The 23820-nt window shown below is 46.9% G+C and overlaps 1 protein-coding gene across 1 annotated transcript in view; it reads right to left on the bottom strand.

Annotated features, from left to right (window-relative positions):
* Nucleotides 1–1341: 1341 nt before the first annotated feature.
* Nucleotides 1342–23820, bottom strand: part of LOC124005566 — a 35609-nt gene continuing 13130 nt past the window's right edge. Inside the window, exons 2-5 of the mRNA XM_046314956.1 lie at nucleotides 19354–19591; nucleotides 16030–16073; nucleotides 15564–15672; nucleotides 1342–3348 (exon numbers count right to left, since the gene is read on the bottom strand). Of these exons, the coding sequence (XP_046170912.1) occupies nucleotides 3259–3348; nucleotides 15564–15672; nucleotides 16030–16073; nucleotides 19354–19591 (481 nt within the window). The 3' untranslated portion in view covers nucleotides 1342–3258. The remainder of the gene's footprint in view (nucleotides 3349–15563; nucleotides 15673–16029; nucleotides 16074–19353; nucleotides 19592–23820) is intronic.

Below are 23820 nucleotides of genomic sequence, written 5' to 3'. Positions count from 1 at the left end.
GAAGAAGTTTGAATCATCAAACTTAGAGCTGGACGCCTGGCCAAACTGAGCAATCGGGGAAAAACGGCATTGGTCAGGGAGGTGACCAAGACAGAGTTGGTCACTCTGACAGAGTTCCTCTGTGGAGATAGTTGTCCTTCTGGAAGGTTCTCCCATCTCTGCAGCACTCCACGAATCATGCTTTTACGGTAGAGTTGCCAGACAGAAGCCACGCCTCAGTAAAAGGCACATGACAGCCGGCTTGGAGTTTGCCAAAAGGCACCTAAACGATTATCAGACAATGTGAAACAAAATTCTCCAAGATTGAACTCTTTGGCCTGAATGTCAAGCATCACGTCTGAAGGAAACCTAGCACCATCCCCATGGTGAAGCATGGTGTTGGCAGCATCATTTTGTTGGGATGTTTTTCAGCGGCAGGGACAGAAAGACTTGTCAGGATCGAGGGAAAGATGAACGGAGCAAAGTACAGAGATAAAAACCTGCTCCAGAGCGCTCAGGACCTCAGACTGGGGTGACAGTTCTCCTTCCAACAGGACAACGACCCTAAGCACACAGCCAAGACAACGCAGGAGTGGCTTCTGGACAAGTCTCTGAATGTCCTTGAGTAGCCCAACCAGACTTGAACCGAGTCGAACATCTCTGGAGAGACCTGAAAATAGCCCGTGCAGCGACACTCCCCATCCAACCTGACAGAGAGGATCTGCAGAGAAGAATGGGAGAAACTCCACAAATACAGATGTGCCAAGCTTGTAGCATCATACCCAAGAAGAATCGATGTTGTAGTCCCTTCCAAAGGTGCTTCAACAAAGTACTGAGTAAAGGGTCTGAATACTTATGTAAATGTGATATCAGTTTTTAATGATTTAGCTTTGTTATTATGGGGTATTGTGTGTAGATTGATGAGGAAAAAAATAATAATTGAATCCATATTAGCATATGTATACAAGATGTAGGCTATTGCAAATGGCTGTATATATAGATCTCGTCTGTCTTCAGCCTACGTCACTACCCTATTCTACGTCACTACCCTATTCTACGTCACTACCCTATTCTACGTCACTATCCTATTCTACGTCACTATCCTATTCTACGTCACTATCCTATTCTACGTCACTATCCTATTCTACGTCACTACGCTATTCTACGTCACTATCCTATTCTACGTCACTATCCTATTCTACGTCACTATCCTATTCTACGTCACTATCCTATTCTACGTCACTATCCTATTCTACGTCACTATCCTATTCTACGTCACTACCCTATTCTACGTCACTACCCTAATTGATACATTATGGTGATGTATATCCAAGACCAACATAGCACACAGAACACATCCAATACAGGTACCAAGGTGATGCTTTAATTGACCAAGTTCCAATGATATTGTCACTCCTATCTCCTCCTTTACAAAAGACACTAAAATTGAAACATTTTCAAAAGAGTAAAAAAGTAGTAAATATTGTTCAACCGACGAGGGATATACCAGAGAGAAAGCATGGCAAGAATCCAAATCATATTCATAATCATGACGATCATAGATAAGAGACATCACATATTACTATTTACATTTAGTAACACAGAGATTGACATAAATTATAATATATGTATATATTAAGATCTGTCATTTACAAAAATCATAATGCATTATATCACAGAAAGGCTATCCATAACCTTGGCTTTCAACAACAATTCTCAACCCCATGTTGTGCAACACTTTGACCCAAGCAAAAAAAATGTATCTTGTGTTTGGTCAATTTATTGTAGATGGGTGTGTTCTTTGGTTGTGCTAGGGACTTCTACAGCCTCTGATTGGAATTCTGGACTGCCAGTCAGTTGCCGTGGATACCAGGGAGATTGGTTTGATTAGTTGTGTTGCTTAGTTGGCTTGTTTAGAAAAATCCACAGGTCTACTGTACGGTTTTTCTGTTCAGTGTTTTATGTGAGGGCCAGGTTGTAAATTAGAGTGTGTGTAACAATCTATGAACTGCTATGATCATCCAAGACTGAAAGAAAGCTTCAGAACTTCATAAGAGCATCTCCTAAAGGCCTCCACATCCCAACTGCTTTCAGTTACCATACCAGGCCAAAACACTAGAACCAAATCTCCAAGCCTGTTCAAATCAGAGTTTCAAAAGTCAAAGATGTTTAACTCTATAGTTCAAATTGAATCCAAAGTGGTGATGGTAGATGTCTCTTAACTTACATCAGACGCACCACATGAAGTATCCAAACATCACAAGACATGATTTCAGGCATCTACGGATAATGGAGAGAGCCAAAGCACTGACTGATCAGATTCTTCTCAGAGTTTAGACATATCCTTGAATCCTTTCACACTCCCTATCATCCTGATTCGCACAACAAAAACTGCTGCCGGTAAGACCTGGACTGGATCACACGGCTGAGCAACCAGCTGTACCTACAACCCCACAACAAGGGTGGACTCGAATCCAGAATCAGGACCTGCCCTCTCCCTGACCCACCTCCCCTCAACCCTTCCCCCGCCCAGACCCATCAGTCCTCAGTGCCAAACCTTAACACCAGGCCTCATCACTGTCCCAGCTGGCACGGCCTTGGGTGGATCAGATCAGCTGGATTTGGGGATAATCATCTTAGGCCATCTCATTCACATACAGACGAGAGCTCCCATCAGCTGTTTTAGCCAAGGCTACTGACCCTGCCACGGCCTGGTCTCTCCTCACACTGCAGGTCAACCCGCCCTAACATAGATAGTAACACAACATTACTGGCCTTGGCCTGGCTCTCTATCTAAAGAGCTACCCATCAGGCTTGGATGTTGGTCTGGGACGTGTGTGTGTGTGTGTGTGTGTGTGTGTGTGTGTGTGTGTGTGTGTGTGTGTGTGTGTGTGTGTGTGTGTGTGTGTGTGTGTGTGTGTGTGTGTGTGTGTGTGTGTGTGTGTGTGTGTGTGTGTGCACGTGTGTGTGTGCACGTGTGTGTGTGTGTGTGTTTGCTTGCCATTGCGTGTGTGTCTGGTGGTGTCCATCCATCCCCAATGACATCCTCCTCCAGTCCAGACACACACAGAGCCCAGAGGGGCAGGCCAGGCTGCTACTACAGCCTCACACACACACTCCCCTACTACCTCCACCCTGGAGGCTGCTGGTGTGTCATCAGGAGGGGAGGACAGAGGTCCATGGTAAATCAAAGTCGCACACTCACCCACACACTCGGCTCCTTTCCTCCCATCCACCCCCATTCAACCCCAAACCGAGTCACGGATGACGCTTCGTCTTTCATTCCCAGCCGTTGTCCTTGATCATGTGGGCCAGCTCGATGATGAACTTCCCCTCCTTGTACTTCTGACTGCTCTCAAAGGCATGCTCCTGTAGGGGATTGTCAGGGTGTTGGAAGAGACAGAGGGAGGAGAAAGAGGGAGGGAGGGATAGGGGGAGGGGAAAAAGAGGGAAAGGATAGAGAGGAGGAGGGAGAGAAGGAGGGGAAGAGAGGGAAAGGGGAGAGAGGAGGAGGGAGAGAAGGAGGGAAAGAGAGGGAAAGGGGAGAGAGGAGGAGGGAGAGAAGGAGGGAAAGAGAGGGAAAGGGGAGAGAGGAGGAGGGAGAGAAGGAGGGAAAGAGAGGGAAAGGGGAGAGACGAGGAGGGAGAGAAGGAGGGAAAGAGAGGGAAAGGGGAGAGACGAGGAGGGAGAGAAGGAGGGAAAGAGAGGGAAAGGGGAGAGAGGAGGAGGGAGAGAAGGAGGGAAAGAGAGGGAAAGGGGAGAGAGGAGGAAGGAGAGAAGGAGGGAAAGAGAAGGAAAGGGGAGAGAGAAGGGGGAGAGAAGGAGGGAAAGAGAGGGAAAGGGGAGAGAGGAGGAGGGAGAGAAGGAGGGAAAGAGAGGGAAAGGGGAGAGACGAGGAGGGAGAGAAGGAGGGAAAGAGAGGGAAAGGGGAGAGAGAAGGGGGGAGTGATAGAGGGAAAGGGGATAGCGAGGGGAAGGGGAGAGAGGGGGGGAGAGATAGAGGGAGGAAGGGGAGAGAGAAGGAGGAAGGGGAGAGAGAAGATTAGGCTTTTCCAGGATGATAAACTTCACACTCATTGCCATTGAAAACACTGTACTCTGATTTCATCTCTCAACCAATTTATATAATGGAGCATTGCAGAAAGTGCTGCACGCTACTGCAGATTACAAATCTAGTCAAATGTGTTTTTACTGTACATCTCAATATCCTGTTTAGTCTTTCCTATTCAAGCGTAGAGAGGAGTTATCAGGTTACACGGTCTGGAAGTCTACTGGGTCAAGCGTCTGTGGAACTTGGACGGCGGTGTAGAAACAACCGTTTCAGAGATATTAATGGCCTCGTCCCGCTATCGTTATATCTGGGCAGACGTGTGAAGTATGAGTGAGTCATAACGACCCCCCCCCCTCCCCCCACAGGTCTGGAGGAAGTGGCAGTGACAACCGGGCATAAAGCCATGCTGATAAACGGGACAGCTGGTATGTGGAGCGGTTGTGTGTTCCACATTGACCTGCTACTAGAAATATCACCTTTACTAAGTACTGAACATGGAGGCACAATTATATTTCAGTGCAAAAATAAAGCTGTCCCCATCTATATCATAGATATACAGTACCAGTCAAAAGTTTGGACAGACCTACTCATTCAAGGGTTTTTCTTTATTTTGCCTATTTTCTACATTGTAGAATAATAGCGAAAATATCAAAACTATGAAATAACACCTATGTAAACTTAAAGTTACCAAAAAAGTGAAAAAATAAAATGTATTTTATATTTCAGATTCTTCAAAGTAGCCACCCTTTGCCTTGATGACAGCTATGCACACTCTTGGCATTCTCTCAACCAGCTTCATGAGGTAGTCACCTGGAATGCATTTCAATTAACAGGTGTGCCTTGTTAAAAGTGAATTGTTGAATTTCTTTCCTTCTTAATGCATTTGAGCCAATCAGTTGTGTTGTGACAAGGTAAGGGTGGTATACAGAAGATAGCCCTATTTGGTAAAAGACCAAGTCCATATTTTGGCAAGAACAGCTCAAATGAGCAAAGAGAATGTCCATCATTACTTTAAGACATGAAGGTCAGTCAATCTGGAAAATTTAAAGAACTTTTGTTTGAGTGCATGATGAAACTAGCTCTCATGAGGACAGCCACAGGAAAGGAACACCCAGAGTTACCTCAGCTGCAGAGGATAAGTTCATTAGAGTTAACTGCACCTCAGATTGCAGCCCAAATAAATGCTTCACAGAGTTCAAGTAACAGACACATCTCAATATCAACCTTTCAGAGGACACTGCGTGAAATCAGGCCTTCATGGTCAAACTGCTGCAAAGAAACCACTACTGATATATACACTACATTATATATAGCCTACATTATATATACACTACATTATATATATATTCTACATTATATATACACTACATTATATATAGGCTACATTATACAGTGGGGAGAACAAGTATTTGATAAACTGCCGATTTTGCAGGTTTTCCAACTTACAAAGCATGTAGAGGTCTGTACTTTTTATCATAGATACACTTCAACTTTGACAGACAACATGAGAAAAAAAATCCAGAAAATCACATCGTAGGATTTTTAATGATTTTATTTGCAAATTATGGTGGAAAATAAGTATTTGGTCACCTACAAACAAGCAAGATTTCTGGCTCTCACAGACCTGTAACTTCTTTTTTAAGAGGCTCCTCTGTCCTCCACTCGTTACCTGTATTAATGGCACCTGTTTGAACTTGTTATCAGTATAAAAGACACGTGTCCACAACCTCAAACAGTCACACTCCAAACTCCACTATGGCCAAGACCAAAGAGCTATCAGAGGACACCAGAAAAAACATTGTAGACCTGCACCAGGCTGGGAAGATCTGCAATAGCAGCTTGGTTTGAAGAAATCAACTGTGGGAGCAATTATTAGGAAATGGAAGACATACAAGACCACTGATAATCTCCCTCGATCTGTAAGATCTCACCCCGTGGGGTCAAAATGATCACAAGAACGGTGAGCAAAAATCCCAGAACCACACGGGGGGGCCTAGTGAATGACCTGCAGAGAGCTACGACCAAAGTAACAAAGCCTACCATCAGTAACACACTACGCCGCCTGGGACTCAAATCCTGCAGTGCCCGACGTGTCCCCCTGCTTAAGCCAGTACATGTCCAGGCCCGTCTGAAGTTTGCTAGAGAGCATTTGGATGATCCAGAAGAAGATTGGGAGAATGTCATATGGTCAGATGAAATCAAAATATAACTTTTTGGTAAAAACTCAACTCGTCGTGTTTGGAGGACAAAGAATGCTGAGTTGCATCCAAAGAACACCATACCTACTGTGAAGCATGGGGGTGGAAACATCATGCTTTGGTCCTTTTTTTCTGCAAAGGGACCAGGACGACTGATCCATGTAAAGGAAAGAATGAATGGGGCCATGTATCGTGAGATTTTGAGTGAAAACCTTCGTTCCATCAGCAAGGGCATTGAAAATGAAACATGGCTGGGTCTTTCAGCATGACGATGATCCCAAACACACCGCCCGGGAAACAAAGGAGTGGCTTCGTAAGAAGCATTTCAAGGTCCTGGAGTGGCCTAGCCAGTCTCCAGATCTCAACCCCCCCATAGAAAATCTTTGGAGGGAGTTGAAAGTCTGTGTTGCCCAGCAACAGCCCCAAAACATCACTGCTCTAGAGGAGATCTGCATGGAGGAATGGGCCAAAATATCAGCAACAGTGTGTGAAAACCTTGTGAAGACTTACAGAAAATGTTTGACCTCTGTCATTGCCAACAAAGGGTATATAACAAAGTATTGAGATAAACTTTTGTTATTGACCAAATACTTATTTTCCACCATCATTTACAAATAAATTCATTAAAAATCATACAATGTGATTTTCTGGATATTTTTCTCATTTTGTCTGTCATAGTTGAAGTGTACCTATGATGAAAATTACAGGCCTCTCTCATCTTTTTAAGTGGGAGAACTTGCACAATTGGTGGCTGACAAAATACTTTTTTGCCCCACTGTATAGGCAACAATATATATACACGCTACATTATACTGTACAGAGGCCACATATATACAGGCTACATTATATACAGGCTACACAATACATTATATCTAGGCTACATTATATATAGGACATATTAAACATGCACTAAAATAGCTCAAATTCCCACAATAAGTTGGTTGAATTTTGGCTAATTCCTCCTGACAGAGCTGGTGTAACTGAGTCAGGTTTGTAGGTCTCCTTGCTCGCACACACTTTTTCAGGTCTGCCCACACATTTTCCATGGGATTGAGGTCAGGGCTTTGTGATGTCCACTCCAATACCTTGACTGTTGTCCTTAAGCCATTTAGCCACAACTTTGGAAGTATGCTTGCGATCATTGTCCATTTGGAAGACCCATTTGTGACCAAGCTTTAACTTCCTGACTGATGTCTTGAGATGTTGCTTCAATATATCCACATCATTTTCCTTACACATCAGACCAGAGGGCATTTCTCCAAAAAGTACAATATTTTTCCCCGTGTGCAGTTGCAAACCATAGTCTGGCTTCTTTATGTCGGTTTTGGAGCAGTGGCTTCTTCCTTGCTGAGCGGCCTTTCAGGTTATGTCGATATAGGACTTGTTTTACTGTGGACATAGATACTTGTACCGGTTTCCTCCAGCATCTTCACCAGGTCTTTGCTGCTGTTCTGGGATTGATTTGCACTTTTCACACCAAAGTACGTTAATTTCTAGGAGACAGAACGCGTCTCCTTCCTGAGCGGTATGACTGCTGCGTGGTCCCATGGTGTTTATACTTGCGTACTATTGTTTGAACAGATGAACATGGTCCCTTCAGGCGTTTGGAAATTTCTCTCAAGGATGAACCAGACTTGTGGAGATCTACAATTTTTATTTTGAGGTCTTGGCTGATTTCTTTTGATTCTCCCATGATGTCAAGAAAAGAGGCACTCAGTTTGAAGGTAGGCCTTGAAATACATCCACAGGTACACCTACAATTGACTCAAATGATGTCAATAAGCCTATCAGAAGCTTCTAAAGCCATGACATCATTTTCTGGAATTTTCCAAGCTGTTTAAAAGCATAGTCAATTTAATGTATGTACACTTCTGACCCATTGGAAGTGTGATACAGTGAATTATAAGTTAAATAATCTGTCTGCAAAAACTATAGTTTGTTAACAAGAAATGTGTGGAGTGGTTGAAACACTAGTTTTAAGTGTATGTAAACTTCTGACTTCAACTGTATATAGGCTACATTATACATAGGCTACATTATACAGTATATAGGCTACATGATACATAGGCTACATTATATATAGGCTTCATTATACAGTATATAGGCCAGATTATATATAGGCTACATTACATATAGGCTACATTATAAATAGGCTACAGTATACTGTATATAGGATACATGACATATAGGCTACATTATATATAGGCTACATTACACAGTATATATAGGCAACATTACACAGTGTATATATATATATATATATATATATATATATATATATATATATATATATATGTCGGCTACATTATATATAGGCTACATTAAATATAGGCTACATTATACAGTATATAGGCTACATTATACTGTATACAGCTAATTTAAATATTGGATACATTATACAGTTGTCACGCCTTGGTCATTGTATCTTGTGTTTTTGTTATATGTTTGGGTAGGCCAGGGTGTGACATGGGTTTATATGTTGTATTTCGTATTAGGGTTTGTATTAATTGGGAGTGTGTATTATTAGGGGTGTGTCTAGTTAGGCTTGGCTGCCTGAGGCGATTCCTAATTGGAGTCAGCTGATTCTAGTTGTCTCGGATTGGGAACCGTATTTAGGTAGCCTGAGTGCGTGTTGTATTTTGTGGGTGATTGTACCTGTCTTAGTGTTAGTCACCAGATAGGCTGTATTAGTTTCATTCGTTTGTTGTTTTCTTCTTCCCTTATTTCATGTACAGTATTAGCTTCATTAAAAGTCATGAGTAACCTACACGCTGCATTTCGGTCTGACTTTCTACAAACAACAGACGAAGATCATTACAGAATCACCCACCACGATTCACAGACCGAGCAGCGTGTGAACTGGCAGGAGCTAAAGGAGGACGATATGGACGGCAGAAGCAGGGATTATACGACGTGGGAAGAAATCGACAGGTGGGCGTCCGACCCAGTGCGAGTGCAGGAGCCCGCCTGGGATTCCCTACAGCAATGCGAAGAGGGCTATACACGGATGGAATCGAAAAGGAGAGCACGGCTATACAGAGCGAAAACCGTAGGTAACGGGGAAAGCGCAGAGAGAGAGTGGCAGAGTCAGGAGTCAGACCTGAGCCTACTCTCCCTGTTAATTGTGAGGAGCAGCAATATGAGGACTTCTGGTCTTGGGAGATGATATTAGACGGAAAAGGACCCTGGGCGCAGCCGGGAGAATATCGCCGTCCCAAGGAGGAAATAGAAGTAGCTAAAGCGGAGAGGCGTGAGTATGAGGAGGCAGCACTGCGACGAGGTTGGAAACCGGAAAGTCACCCCAAAAAATTTATTGGGGGGGGGCTAGAAGGGAGAATAGTTATGCCAGGTAGGAAACCTGTGCATACTCCCTGTGCTCACCGTTGGGCTAGAGAGACCGGGCAGGCACCATGTTATGCTATGGAGCGCACGGTGTTTCCAGTGCTGGTGCAGAGCCAGCTGCGACTTATACCAGCCCTTCCTATTGGCCGGGCTAGAGTGGGCATCGAGCCAGGTAAGCTTGGGCAGGCTCGGTGCTCAAGAGCTCCAGTGCGCCTGCACGGTCCGGTCTATCCAGAGCCACCTATACACACCAGTCCTCCGGTAGCAGCTCCCCGCACCAGGCTTCCTGTGCGTGTCCTCGCGCCAGTACCACCAGTTCCAGCACCACGCACCAGGCCTCCAGTGCGCCTCGCCTGTTCAGCACAGCCAGTGCTTTTCTCCCCTCCTGCGCTGCCGGAGTCTCCCGCTTGTTTAGCGCAACCAGAGCTGTTCTCTTCTCCTGCGCTATCGGAGTCTCCCGCCTGTTTAGCGCAGCCAGAGCCTTTCTCCTCTCCTGCGCTGCCGGAGTCTCCTGTCTGTCCAGCGCCACCAGTGCTCCCAGTCGGCCCAGCGCGTCCAGTGCGCCTCGCCTGTTCAGCGCAGCCAGAGCCTTTCTCCTCTCCTGCGCTGCCGGAGTCTCCTATCTGCCCAGCGCCGCCAGTCGGCTCAGCGTCACCAGTCTGCCAGGATCCGCCAGAAGTGCCAGTCTGCCAGGATCCGCCAGAAGTGCCAGTCTACCAAGATCTTCTAGATCGGCCAGACAACCTTAATCATCCAGGTCCACCAGCCAGCCAGGATTTACCGGAGCCTACTACCTGCCTGAGCTTCCTCTCAGTACTGAGCTTCCTCTCAGTACTAGGCTCCCTCTCTGTACTGGGCTCCCCCTCAGTACCGGGCTTCCCCTCAGTACCGGGCTTCCCCTCAGTACCGGGCTGCTTCTGTCCCGGGCTGCCCCTCTGTCCCGGGCTGCCCCTCTGTCCCGGGCTGCCCCGCTGTCCTGAGTTGCCCCTCTATCCTGAGTTGCCCCTCTATCCTGAGTTGCCCCTCTATCCTGAGTTGCCCCTCTATCCTGAGATGCCCCTCTGTCCTGAGTTGCCCCTTTGTCCCGGGTTGCCCCTCTGTCCCGGGTTGCCCCTCTGTCCCGGGTTGCCCCTCTGTCCCGGGTTGCCCCTCTGTCCCGAGCTGCCCCTCTGTCCCGAGCTGCCCCTCTGTCCCGAGCTGCCCCTCTGTCCCGAGCTGCCCCTCTGTCCCGAGCTGCCCCTCTGTCCCGAGTTGCCCCTCTGTCCCGAGTTGCCCCTCTGTCCCGGGTTGCCCCTCTGTCCCGGGTTGCCCCTCTGTCCCGAGCTGCCCCTCTGTCCCGAGCTGCCCCTCAGTTATGTGGGGATCAGGGTGAGGACTATTAGGCCATGGTCGGCGGAGAAGGTGGATTATCCTAGGACGCGTAGGGGAGGAACTAGGACATTTATGGAGTGGGGTCCACGTCCCGAGCCAGAACCACCACCATGGACAGACGCCCACCCGGACCCTCCCTATGCTCTTGAGGTGCGTCCCGGAGTCCGCACCTTAGGGGGGGGGGGGTTCTGTCACGCCTTGGTCATTGTATCTTGTGTTTTTGTTATATGTTTGGGTAGGCCAGGGTGTGACATGGGTTTATATGTTGTATTTCGTATTAGGGTTTGTATTAATTGGGAGTGTGTATTATTAGGGGTGTGTCTAGTTAGGCTTGGCTGCCTGAGGCGATTCCTAATTGGAGTCAGCTGATTCTAGTTGTCTCGGATTGGGAACCGTATTTAGGTAGCCTGAGTGCGCGTTGTATTTCGTGGGTGATTGTACCTGTCTTAGTGTTAGTCACCAGATAGGCTGTATTAGTTTCATTCGTTTGTTGTTTTCTTCTTCCGTTATTTCATGTACCGTATTAGCTTCATTAAAAGTCATGAGTAACCTACACGCTGCATTTCGGTCTGACTTTCTACAAACAACAGACGAAGATCATTACAACAGTTTAGAGGGTATATTATGTATAGGATCCATTATACTGTATATAGGCCACATTATATATAGGCTACATTATATATTGGCTACATTATACAGAATATAGGCTATATTATATATAGGCTACAGTATACTGTATATAGGATACATTACATACAGGCTACATTACACAGTATATATATATTTTAATTTTTTTTTTTTTTACCTTTATTTAACCAGGCAAGTCAGTTAAGAACATACTCTTATTTTCAATGACGGCCTGGGAACAGTGGGTTAACTGCCTGTTCAGGGGCAGAACGACAGATTTGTACCTTGTCAGCTCGGGGGTTTGAGCTCACAACCTTCCGGTTACTAGTCCAACGCTCTAACCACTATAGGCTACATTATATATAGGCTACATTATATACAGGCTACTGTCACGCCTTGGTCATTGTATTTTGTGTTTTTGTTATATGTTTGGGTAGGCCAGGGTGTGACATGGGTTTATATGTTGTTTTTCGTATTGGGGTTTGTAGTATTTGGGATCGCGGCTAATTAGGGGTGTTGTATAGGCTTGGCTGCCTGAGGCGATTCTCAATTGGAGTCAGGTGCTTATCGTTGTCTCTGATTGGGAACCGTATTTAGGTAGCCTGAGTTCGCTTTGTATTTTGTGGGTGTTTGTACCTGTCTCTGTGTTGTAGTCACCAGATAGGCTGTAATTAGTGTCACATTCCGTTCTGTTGTTTTTGTATTTAGTTCAGTTATTTCATGTACCGCGATACATTCATTAAAGTCATGAGTAACCTACATGCTGCATTTCGGTCTGACTCTCTTCTTACAACAGACGAACGTCGTTACAGAAACACCCACCACCACTCACAGACCGAGCAGCGTGTGAACTGGCAGGAGCTAAAGGAGGACGTTGGAAGGTAAAGGCATGGAGTATACGACGTGGGAAGAAATCGACAGGTGGGCGGCCGACCCAGAGAGAGTGCAGGCGCCCGCCTGGGATTCGCTTCAGCTGTTGCAGTGTGAGAGGCTGCACCACTTGGAGAATTGGACATGGGAGTAGGAATTAGACGGTAAAGGACCTTGGGCTCAGCCGGGAGAATATCGCCGTCCCAAGGAAGAAATAGAAGCGGCTAAGGCGGAGAGGCGCAGGTATGAGGAGGCAGCACGGCGATGCGGTTGGAAGCCGGAAAAGCAGCCCAAAAAATTATTGGGCGGGGCTAGAAGGGAGAATAGTTATGCCAGGTAGGAGACCTGCGCATACTCCCTGTGCTCACCGTTGGGCTAGAGAGACCGGGCAGGCACCGTGTTATGCTATGGAGTGCACGGTGTTTCCAGTGCGGGTGCAGAGCCAGGTGCGGCACATACCAGCCCTTCCTATTGGCCGGGCTAGAGTGGGCATCGAGCCAGGTAAGCTTGGGCAGGCTCGGTGCTCAAGAGCTCCAGTGCGCCTGCACGGTCCGGTCTATCCAGAGCCACCTCTACACACCAGTCCTCCGGTAGCAGCTCCCCGCACCAGGCTTCCTGTGCGTGTCCTCGATCCAGTACCACCAGTTCCAGCACCACGCACCAGGTCTCCAGTGCGCCTCGCCTGTTCAGCGCAGCCAGCGCTTTTCTCCTCTCCTGCGCTGCCGGAGTCTCCCGCCTGTTTAGCGCAGCCAGAGCCTTTCTCCTCTCCTGCGCTACCGGAGTCTCCCGTCTGCCCAGCGCCGCCAGTGCCGCCAGTCTGCCCAGCGCCGCCAGTCTGCCCAGCGTCGCCAGTCTGCCAGGATCCGCCAGAAGTACCAGTCTGCCAGGATCCGCCAGAAGTGCCAGTCTGCCAAGATCCGCCAGAAGTGCCAGTCAGCCATGATCTTCTAGATCGGCCTGACAACCTGACTCTTCTAGATCTGCCCGACAACCAGGATTTACCGGAGCCTACTACCTGCCTGAGCTTCATCTCAGTACTGAGCTTCCTCTCAGTACTGGGCTTCCTCTCAGTACTCGGCTTCCTCTCAGTACTGGGCTTCCTCTCAGTCCCGGGCTTCCCCTCAGTCCAAGGCTTCCCCTCAGTCCCGGGCTTCCCCTCAGTCCCGGGCTTCCCCTGTCCTGAGATGCCCCTCTATCCTGAGATGCCCCTCTGTCCTGAGATGCCCCTCTGTCCTGAGATGCCCCTCTGTCCTGAGATGCCCCTCTGTCCAGAGATGCCCCTCTGTCCAGAGATGCCCCTCTGTCCCGGGCTGCCCCTCTGTCCCGGGCTGCCCCTCTGTCCCGGGCTGCCCCTCTGTCCCGAGATGCCCCTCTGTCCTGAGATGCCCCTCTGTCCTGAGATGCCCCTCTGTCCTGAGATGCCCCTCTGTCCTGAGATGCCCCTCTGTCCTGAGCTGCCCCTCTGTCCCGAGCTGCCCCTCTGTCACGAGCTGCTCCTCAGTTATGTGGGGATCTGGGTGAGGACTATTAGGCCATGGTCGGTGGATAAGGTGGATTATCCCAGGACGCGAAGGGGAGGAAATAGGACATTTATGGAGTGGGGTCCACGTCCCGAGCCAGAACCGCCACCATGGACAGACGCCCACCCGGACCCTCCCTATGCTCTTGAGGTGCGTCCGGGAGTCCGCACCTTAGGGGGGGGGGTTCTTTCACGCCTTGGTCATTGTATTTTGTGTTTTTGTTATATGTTTGGGTAGGCCAGGGTGTGACATGGGTTTATATGTTGTTTTTCATATTGGGGTTTGTAGTATTTGGGATCGCGGCTAATTAGGGGTGTTGTATAGGCTTGGCTGCCTGAGGCGATTCTCAATTGGAGTCAGGTGCTTATCGTTGTCTCTGATTGGGAACCGTATTTAGGTAGCCTGAGTTCGCTTTGTATTTTGTGGGTGTTTGTACCTGTCTCTGTGTTGTAGTCACCAGATAGGCTGTAATTAGTGTCACGTTCCGTTCTGTTGTTTTTGTATTTAGTTCAGTTATTTCATGTACCGCGATACATTCATTAAAGTCATGAGTAACCTACACGCTGCATTTCAGTCCGACTCTCTTCTTACAACAGACGAACGTCATTACAGCTACATTATATAGGCTACATTATACTGTATACATGCTACATTAAATATTGGATACATTATACAGTATAGAGGGTACATTATATATAGGCTACATTATACAGTATATATACAGTATATAATTTAGCCTATATATATATAGGCTACATTATACAGTATATAGGCTACATTATATATAGGCTACATTATACTGTATAAAGGCTACATTATTTATAGGCTACATTATACAGTATATAGGCTACATTATTTGTAGGCTACATTATACAGTATATACGCTACATTATTTATAGGGCCTACTTATTCTGTATACATAAAAACTGATCTTTTTTTGAATGCATTCTAACCCTTTGTTTAATTTGTGATTGGATAAGCAGTTGTTCTTGTTGCTGGTCAAACTGGTCTTGAATCACTACAGTTATCTCAGTGTGGACAGCACAGCTCTGGTCCATCATGAATGACCACCATCTCTGAACTAGGGGAAGGGGGTTAAGTTTGGTTGGTTGAGTACTTAGAAAATGTATAGGCCTACATCATGAGAAATATGCCCCTTAGATCAAGATTGGGACTGCAAGGAATCCCTATGAGTCAGCCTATGTACTGAAATGTTACACTGATGTTAGGAATGATGGGTCCAAAATAGTCTCATGGTCGAAAACTAAAACCAGAACTCATCCATGTCAATAAGATAACATGAAGAGTGAAGTAGGGCCTGCACACTCAATTGTTCCAAAACCTTTATTAGTTCACAGTGTTTCAATCCTACAATGATTTAATAAGGTAATAAAGGTATTACTAATGAAGGTAATGTGCCAATGCCTATCCGCTCTAACTCTAGATACAGTATCTGCCACTCTAGATACAGTATCTGCCACTCTAGATACAGTATCTGCCACTCTAGATACAGTATCTGCCACCCTAGATACAGTATCTGCCACTCTAGATACAGTATCTGCCATTGTTCTACCCCCCCCGACATGTGCACACTCTTACACTCACATATTTCCAACCCAGAGTTGTCTTGCAGTTCTCACAGTAGATATCTGCCACAGCATGGAGCCCCGTGAGCAACACTCTCTCTTCCGCCGGCCCACACCCCACGTTCACCCTGAGAGAGAGAGAGAGAGAGAGAGAGAGAGAGAGAGAGAGAGAGAGAGAGAGAGAGAGAGAGAGAGAGAGAGAGAGAGAGAGAGAGAGAGAGAGAGAGAGAGAGAGAGAGAGAAAGAGAACGAGCTCATAAGCTGCTCGATTCGTAAAGGTTGCCCATCTATACTGAGTCATAACACGCCCACTCACACACACTAGATAATATTACCCAGAAGGCACTTCGTACTGAGCTAGATAGGGACCATGTTCATACAGTAGGAATGAGCATCTTCATTTCATTCTGATTGTGATTGTGCTCACGGGCTGAGGACTGGATCATGGCTGTACTGTAACTACATGTAGACACCGTGATACTCACACTGAGTTGAACAGATAAGCTCTGCCTTGGCTCCCCTGGAAAGACTGCAGGAGAAGAAGATAAGTAGGTTAAAAAGGAGGAGTATCCTCAGCAGTCAGCATTAAACACAAAACAAAAGAGCGAGGTAAAACCTCTAATAAATACACGGGACAAGATCCGTAATAACAACACACGGGACGAGACCCGTAATAACGACACACGGGACGAGACCCGTAATAACGACACACGGGACGAGACCCGTAATAACGACACACGGGACGAGACCCGTAATAACGACACACGGGACGAGACCCGTAATAACGACACACGGGACGAGACCCGTAATAACGACACACGGGACGAGACCCGTAATAACGACACACGGGGACGAGACCCGTAATAACGACACACGGGACGAGACCCGTAATAACGACACACGGGACGAGACCCGTAATAACGACACACGGGACGAGACCCGTAATAACGACACACGGGACGAGACCCGTAATAACGACACACGGGACGAGACCCGTAATAACGACACACGGGACGAGACCCGTAATAACGACACACGGGACGAGACCCGTAATAACGACACACGGGACGAGACCCGTAATAACGACACACGGGACGAGACCCGTAATAACGACACACGGGACGAGACCCGTAATAACGACACACGGGACGAGACCCGTAATAACGAGTACACAATAGACGCAGAAAGACAAAACAACAAAACACATGTACTCACAAGACCAACGGACATGGGAACAATAACCGAAAGAGACAATGGCGAACAGAGGGCACATGTACGGTTGAAGTCAGAAGTTTACATACATTTTAGCCAAATACATTTAAACTCAGTTTTTCACAATTCCTGACATTTAATCCTAGAAAAATGTCCCTGTTTTAAGGCAGTTAGAATCACCACATTATTTTAAGAATGTAAAATGTCAGAATAATAGTAGAGATAATGATTTATTTAAGCTTTTATTTCTTTCATCACATTCCCAGTGGGTCAGAAGTTTACATACACTCAATTGGTATTTGGTAGCATTACCTTTAAATGTTTTAACTTGGGTCAAACGTTTCAGGTAGCCTTCCACAATAAGTTGGGTGAATTTTGGCCCATTCCTTCTGACAGAGCTGGTGTAACTGAGCCAGGTTTGTAGGCCTCCTTGCTCACACACACTTTTTCAGTTCTGCCCACAAATGTTCTATAGGATTGAGGTTAGGGCCTTGTGATGGCCACTCCAATACCTTGACTTTGTTGTCCTTAAGCCATTTTGGCAAAACTTTGGAAGCACTCAGTTTGAAGGTAGGCCTTGAAATACATCCACAGTTACACCTCCAATTGACTCAAATGGTGTCAATTAGCCTATCAGAAGCTTCTAAAGCCATGACATCATTTTCTGGAATTTTCCAAGCTGATTAAAGGCACAGTCAACTTAGTGTATGTAAACTTCTGACCCACTGGAATTGTGATACAGTGAATTATAAGTGAAATAATCTGTCTGTAAACAATTGTTGGAAAAATTACTTGTGTCATGCACAAAGTAGATGTCAATACCGACTTGCCAAAACTATAGTTTGTTAACAAGATATGCGTGGAGTGGTTGAAAAACTAGTTTTAATGACTACAACCTAAGTGTATGCAAACCTCCGACTTGTACTGTACACAATTACTAATTAAGGGCAAGGGATTTGGAACCAGGTGTGCGTAATGAAACAGTTCATTGACGCCTATAGGCCGGTGATGTAGACCTCCGGAACTGGTGCACGAAATGAGCTGCAGTACCGGGGGAATCCGTGACACCCGCCACTTCAATGACATGATCATTGAACAGCAGGAAATATCCCAGATTTTGCCTTTAAATTAAGACAGACAGACAGACAGACAGACAGACAGACAGACAGACAGACAGACAGACAGACAGACAGACAGACAGACAGACAGACAGACAGACAGACAGACAGACAGACAGACAGACAGACAGACAGACAGACAGACAGACAGACAGACAGACAGACAGACAGACAGACAGACAGACAGACAGACAGACAGACAGACACGTGCTTTTTGTACAGGTGAGGGTTTACTTTACATAGTGTAACACAAGGAAAAAGTAATATTCTAACACACAAACACACACAAACACACAAGCTGTAGAAGTAAGATGGCTGTGAAATGAGCGACACAGAGGTGCAGTAGGCTCGTTTCCCGTCTGAAAGGGCAGCGTCAGCTGTAATACTAGGTCCAAGTGTGAAGGAGTCAGCTAGCAGAGCTTTAAAGACAGCTGCAGCAAGCACTCAATACCTTTACAATTATTACTGTGCGATGCATTGAAATTCTAATTAATCTGTAAAAACTACAGTATTTATACAGAATATCCTTTATTTAACCAGGGAAGTCACGTTAAGATGGACCTCTCTTTCAAGTAAGCCCTAGAGCCTAACAGTAGCATGTTCTCTCATGCTCTCTCTTGGGAATGACTTGCATATTAGGGCAGTGTTTCCCTTACATACCGGATTCAATTTATCACCAAACTCTTGATTAGTAGATTCAGGGTCAAATTAATTCGGCACAAAACAGAAGTAAACGGACTGAAACAGGGACTGTCTACCTGGATTTGTCAAAAATACCTCTTATTTTCTGTTGTAAAACATTTTTTAAATGTTTTCCACTGCATGCCCTAATGAACACCCCCCAGTTGTGTTAGTGCTGGGCTTTAAAGAGTGACTGCCTTTATAAAGCAACAAATCCCTTTGAAAACGGATATGAGTCAGAAACAGTTATTCTAGTGTAAAAATGTACTACAAAGTGTAAATAGGATAAGTCTTGTCTAAAATTCAGTTTGGAACATTCGTGAGTCACCACGGGTAAACGAAGATGTCCATTTGCCCACTAACATTGGGCGAACAGCTGCGGTGATTTCTCTCAATCCAATAGCATAGACAGTGAGACAGACCTACCCAGCAGATCCAACTGTTTACATAAGACAACACGTCAATCATGTTTTTACTTGAGAAATACTGCACCAAGCACCTTAGTTAGATCTAAAATTGAGTGACTAAAATATCCTAGGCAAAAATGTCAAAACGAATGACATATTTCTTGAGTTATCTTAAACATCATTAACCAAATGTGGAATCGGTCAGGAAACACACATCTGGGACTCAAATCTAGTTTTTCTAATGAGCAACAGAAAAACATAGGTGCCAATCGCCATGTTCTGTGGCTCTTTAAAGGAAACGTGGAATAGATCGAGGGAAACACTATTAGAGCAAGCAGTGTCATTAGGGGATGGACGGTTGTGGTCGGTATGTTAAACAGTCAGTATTTACCTTGGAGATGAGCTCGTCGTGGTTGGCCAGGTGCGCTCTGCAGTGGATGCAGCTGTAAGTTCGGTGGCAGCTGGGCAGGTAGGCCTGGAAGGTCTTGGAGCGTGTCATCCTGACCATCGGGTGGGGCGGGGTGGGGGGGCGGTGCAGGAAAGGGCTGCCGGCCCAGCTAGGCTCGCAGGGGAAGCACCGCAATACACAGGTGAGGGCCGTGGTGGGGGGCGGGGCGGGAGGCACACACCTGGTGAAGCGGAGCACAAGAGAAGCACACTCTGATGAAGGTGGTCTATACTCGAAACCTCGTTGTTGTTTTTGACCTAATCCCTGTGTAGGTTGTTGGCAACACAGCACAAACAGATCTGTGGATATATAAAGACATTTTAACTTGAGTACCTTGGATTTTCTTTTATATATAGGAGCTCCCACAGGGGTAACTTTATATTGCTGCATAATACATATCATTGTGTGTAAAAATAAGAAAATCTGTTTGCCTCCATATGTTCTCTGCATATGAAGTACAGTAGGCAAATTACTTTGCAATGGAGCATGACAGAACATGAATGTGTGTGTAGCCTATGATGGACGACAAATGTCAACAAACATAGACTGTGATATCATGATCCTTGTATTATACTGAGAGACAGTGGCTTTAACATGATTTCACTCTAGACTGTTAACACAAAGAGGCTTGTAAGGGAAAGGCTGTGTGCTATAAGCCTTAAGACATGCCCTTGTTTTCTCTGTCGGCTTCTGCCGACACTGAGCCAACAGTGTGGGACCAGGGCATAAAGAGACCACTCAGAGGTCTTGCGTGCCCACTAACACACACACACGCAAGCACACATACTTTAACACCAAAGCCTTTCCTTTCTCTCTGTCATTTTAGGACAAAAATGTGAGGATAAGGCTAAAGCACAGCTTAGCACAGATCCAAGTAATCTCCACAATCTCCATAGACTCCAATTAGGAACAGGTTGTTACTCTAAACCAGGCTTGTGGTCAATTCCATTTCAATTCAGTCAATTCAGGAAGTAAACTATAAATTCCAATTCTACATTTACCTAATTGAAACACATTAAAGAAAACTGGAATGGGAACTTCCTGAATTGACCCCAACCCTGCAATAAACCCTGGGTGTAATGAGGTTCATCTTGTCAAACAGCCTTAGAGAGAGACATTTATATCGGTCAACTAGCAGGTTCAAGGCCTGCCCTGACATTATCTTGAAATATGGAGCTAAATGCAGCTCCAATATATTTAGTTACAGTTTACATCAAAGCAGTACTCTATGAATCCAATATGTTCCGTGGCTAATGGATGACGAGTCAACCACACTCTGTAACGGGTCGTTTGATTATCTAGGTCTATTTCTGTCTCGTGGGGATATCACTCACGCACACACTTACAACAGCAGTGTTGATATAGTATGTTGACATGGGGAAATAAAGTGTTGTGAAAGAGAAACCGTATGTCACTGCCTTTTGACTCACTGAGTCACTTTCCCACTTTCCATCCAAAGGATCCATTCCCAAGCTTTTCCAATGCAAGTCAGTGACTCGAGAGATGAAATGAGAGCTGAGTCTCAAAATCACATTAGCCTTCCAAATCACCTCCATTAGTAATGATTTTCCATCCTCGACTCAGATATGGAAAATGATTTGTCCAAGTCTCTCCGCTTTAAGAGATATTACATCTCCATGTAACATATGTATAAAAAGAGAGTAACAGATATAGAAATAGCAGGTGAATACAATGCATTCGGACATTATTCAGACCTGCTTACTTTTTCACATTTTGTTACATTACAGCCTTATTAAATAATTTTTCCCCCTAATCCATCTACACACAATACCCCATAATGACAAAGTGAAAACAGGTTATTAGAAATGTTTGCAAATGTATTGAAAATAAAACAAGTATTCAGACCCTTTGCTATGAGACTCTCAAAATTGAGCTTAGGTGCATCCTGTCTCCATTGATCATCCTTGAGATGTTTCTACAACTTGATTGGAGTCCACCTGTGGTAAATTTACTTGATTGGACATGATTTAGAAAGGCACACGCCAGTCTATATAAGGTCCCACAGTTGACGTTGCATGTCAGAGCAAAAACCAAACCATGAGGTCGAAGGAATTTTCCGTAGATGTCACGCCTTGGTCATTGTATTTTGTGTTTTTGGTATATGTTTGGGTAGGCCAGGGTGTGACATGGGTTTATATGTTGTGTTTCGTATTGGGGTTTGTATTAATTGGGATTGTGTATGATTAGGGGTGTGTCTAGTTAGGCTTGGCTGCCTGAGGCGATTCTCAATTGGAGTCAGGTGATTCTCGTTGTCTCGGATTGGGAACCGTATTTAGGTAGCCTGAGTTCGCGTTGTATTTTGTGGGTGTTTGTTCCTGTCTCTGTGTAGTGTTCACCAGATAGGCTATAATAGGTTTCACGTTCCGTTTGTTGATTTTGTATTTATTCAGTTATTTCATGTACCGCGATTATCTTCATTAAAGTCATGAGTAACCTACACGCTGCATTTCGGTCTGACTCTCTTCATTCAACAGACGAACGTCGTTACAGAAACACCCACCACTCACAGACCGAGCAGCGTGTGAACTGGCAGGAGCTAAAGGACGACGTTATGGACAGCAGAAGCATGGAGTATACTACGTGGGAAGAAATCGACAGGTGGGCGTCCGACCCAGAGCGAGTGCAGGAGCCCGCCTGGGATTCGCTTCAGCAGTGCGAAGAGGGCTACAGGCTAATGGAGTCTAAGAGGAAAACACGGCGACGCAGAGCGAAAACTGAAAGTAACGTGGGAGAGCGCAGAGAGAGAGTGGCTGAGTCAGGAGTCAGACCTGAGCCTACTCTCCCTGTTAATTGTGAGGAGCAGCAATATGAGGACTTCTGGTCTTGGGAGATGATATTAGACGGTAAAGGACCCTGGGCGCAGCCGGGAGAATATCGCCGTCCCAAGAATGAAATAGACGCGACTAAAGCGGAGAGGCGCAGGTATGAGGAGGCAGCACGGCGACGCGGTTGGAAACCGGAAAAACAGCCCAAAAAAATTATTGGGGGGGGCTAGAAGGGAGAATAGTTATGCCAGGTAGGAGACCTGCGCATACTCCCTGTGCTCACCGTTGGGCTAGAGAGACCGGGCAGGCACCGTGTTATGCTATGGAGTGCACGGTGTTTCCAGTGCGGGTGCAGAGCCAGCTGCGGCACATACCAGCCCTTCCTATTGGCCGGGCTAGAGTGGGCATCGAGCCAGGTAAGCTTGGGCAGGCTCGGTGCTCAAGAGCTCCAGTGCGCCTGCACGGTCCGGTCTATCCAGAGCCACCTCTACACACCAGTCCTCCGGTAGCAGCTCCCCGCACCAGGCTTCCTGTGTGTGTCCTCGCGCCAGTACCACCAGTTCCAGCACCACGCACCAGGCCTCCAGTGCGCCTCGCCTGTTTAGCGCAGCCAGAGCTTTTCTCTTCTCCTGCGCTGCCGGAGTCTCCCGCCTGTTTAGCGCAGCCAGAGCCTTTCTCCTCTCCTGCCCTGCCGGAATCTCCTGTCTGTCCAGCGCCGCCAGTGCTCCCAGTCGGCCCAGCGTGGCCAGTGCTCCCAGTCTGCCCAGCGCGGCCAGTGCTCCCAGTCTGCCCAGCGCGGCCAGTGCTCCCAGTCTGCCCAGCGCGGCCAGTGCTCCCAGTCTGCCCAGCGCCGCCAGTGCTCCCAGTCTGCCCAGTACTCCCAGTCTGCCCAGTGCTCCCAGTCTGCCCAGCGCCGCCAGTGCTCCCAGTCTGCCCAGTGCTCCCAGTCTGCCCAACGCCACCAGTCTGCCCAGCGCCGCCAGTCTGCCCAGCGTCGCCAGTCTGCCAGGATCAGCCAGAAGTGCCAGTCTGCCAAGATCTTCTAGATCGGCCAGACAACCTGAATCATCCAGTTCCACCAGCCAGCCAGGATTTACCGGAGCCTACTACCTGCCTGGGCTTCCTCTCAGTACTGGGCTTCCTCTCAGTACTGGGCTGCCTCTCAGTACCGGGTTTCCCCTCAGTACCGGGCTTCCCCTCTGTACCGGGCTTCCCCTCAGTACCAGGCTGCTTCTGTCCCGAGCTGCCCCTCAGTCCCGGGCTGCCCCTCTGTCCTGGGCTGCCCCTCTGTCCTGAGATGCCCCTCTGTCCTGAGATGCCCCTCTGTTGCGAGCTGCCCCTCTGTCCCGAGCTGCCCCTCTGTCCCAAGCTGCCCCTCTGTCCTGAGATGCCCCTCTGTCCTGAGATGCCCCTCTGTCCCGAGCTGCCCCTCTGTCCCGAGATGCCCCTCTGTCCCGAGATGCCCCTCTGTCCCGAGATGCCCCTCTGTCCCGAGATGCCCCTCTGTCCTGAGATGCCCCTCTGTCTTGAGATGCCCCTCTGTCCCGGGCTGCCCCTCTGTCCTGAGATGCCCCTCTGTCCTGAGATGCCCCTCTGTCCCGAGCTGCTCCTCAGTTATGTGGGG

The sequence above is a fragment of the Oncorhynchus gorbuscha genome, linkage group LG19, assembly GCF_021184085.1.
Source record: "Oncorhynchus gorbuscha isolate QuinsamMale2020 ecotype Even-year linkage group LG19, OgorEven_v1.0, whole genome shotgun sequence".
Taxonomy (NCBI): domain Eukaryota; kingdom Metazoa; phylum Chordata; class Actinopteri; order Salmoniformes; family Salmonidae; genus Oncorhynchus; species Oncorhynchus gorbuscha.
Note: the sequence above shows the minus strand (reverse complement) of the source record. Positions and strands in the feature narration are given on the sequence as shown.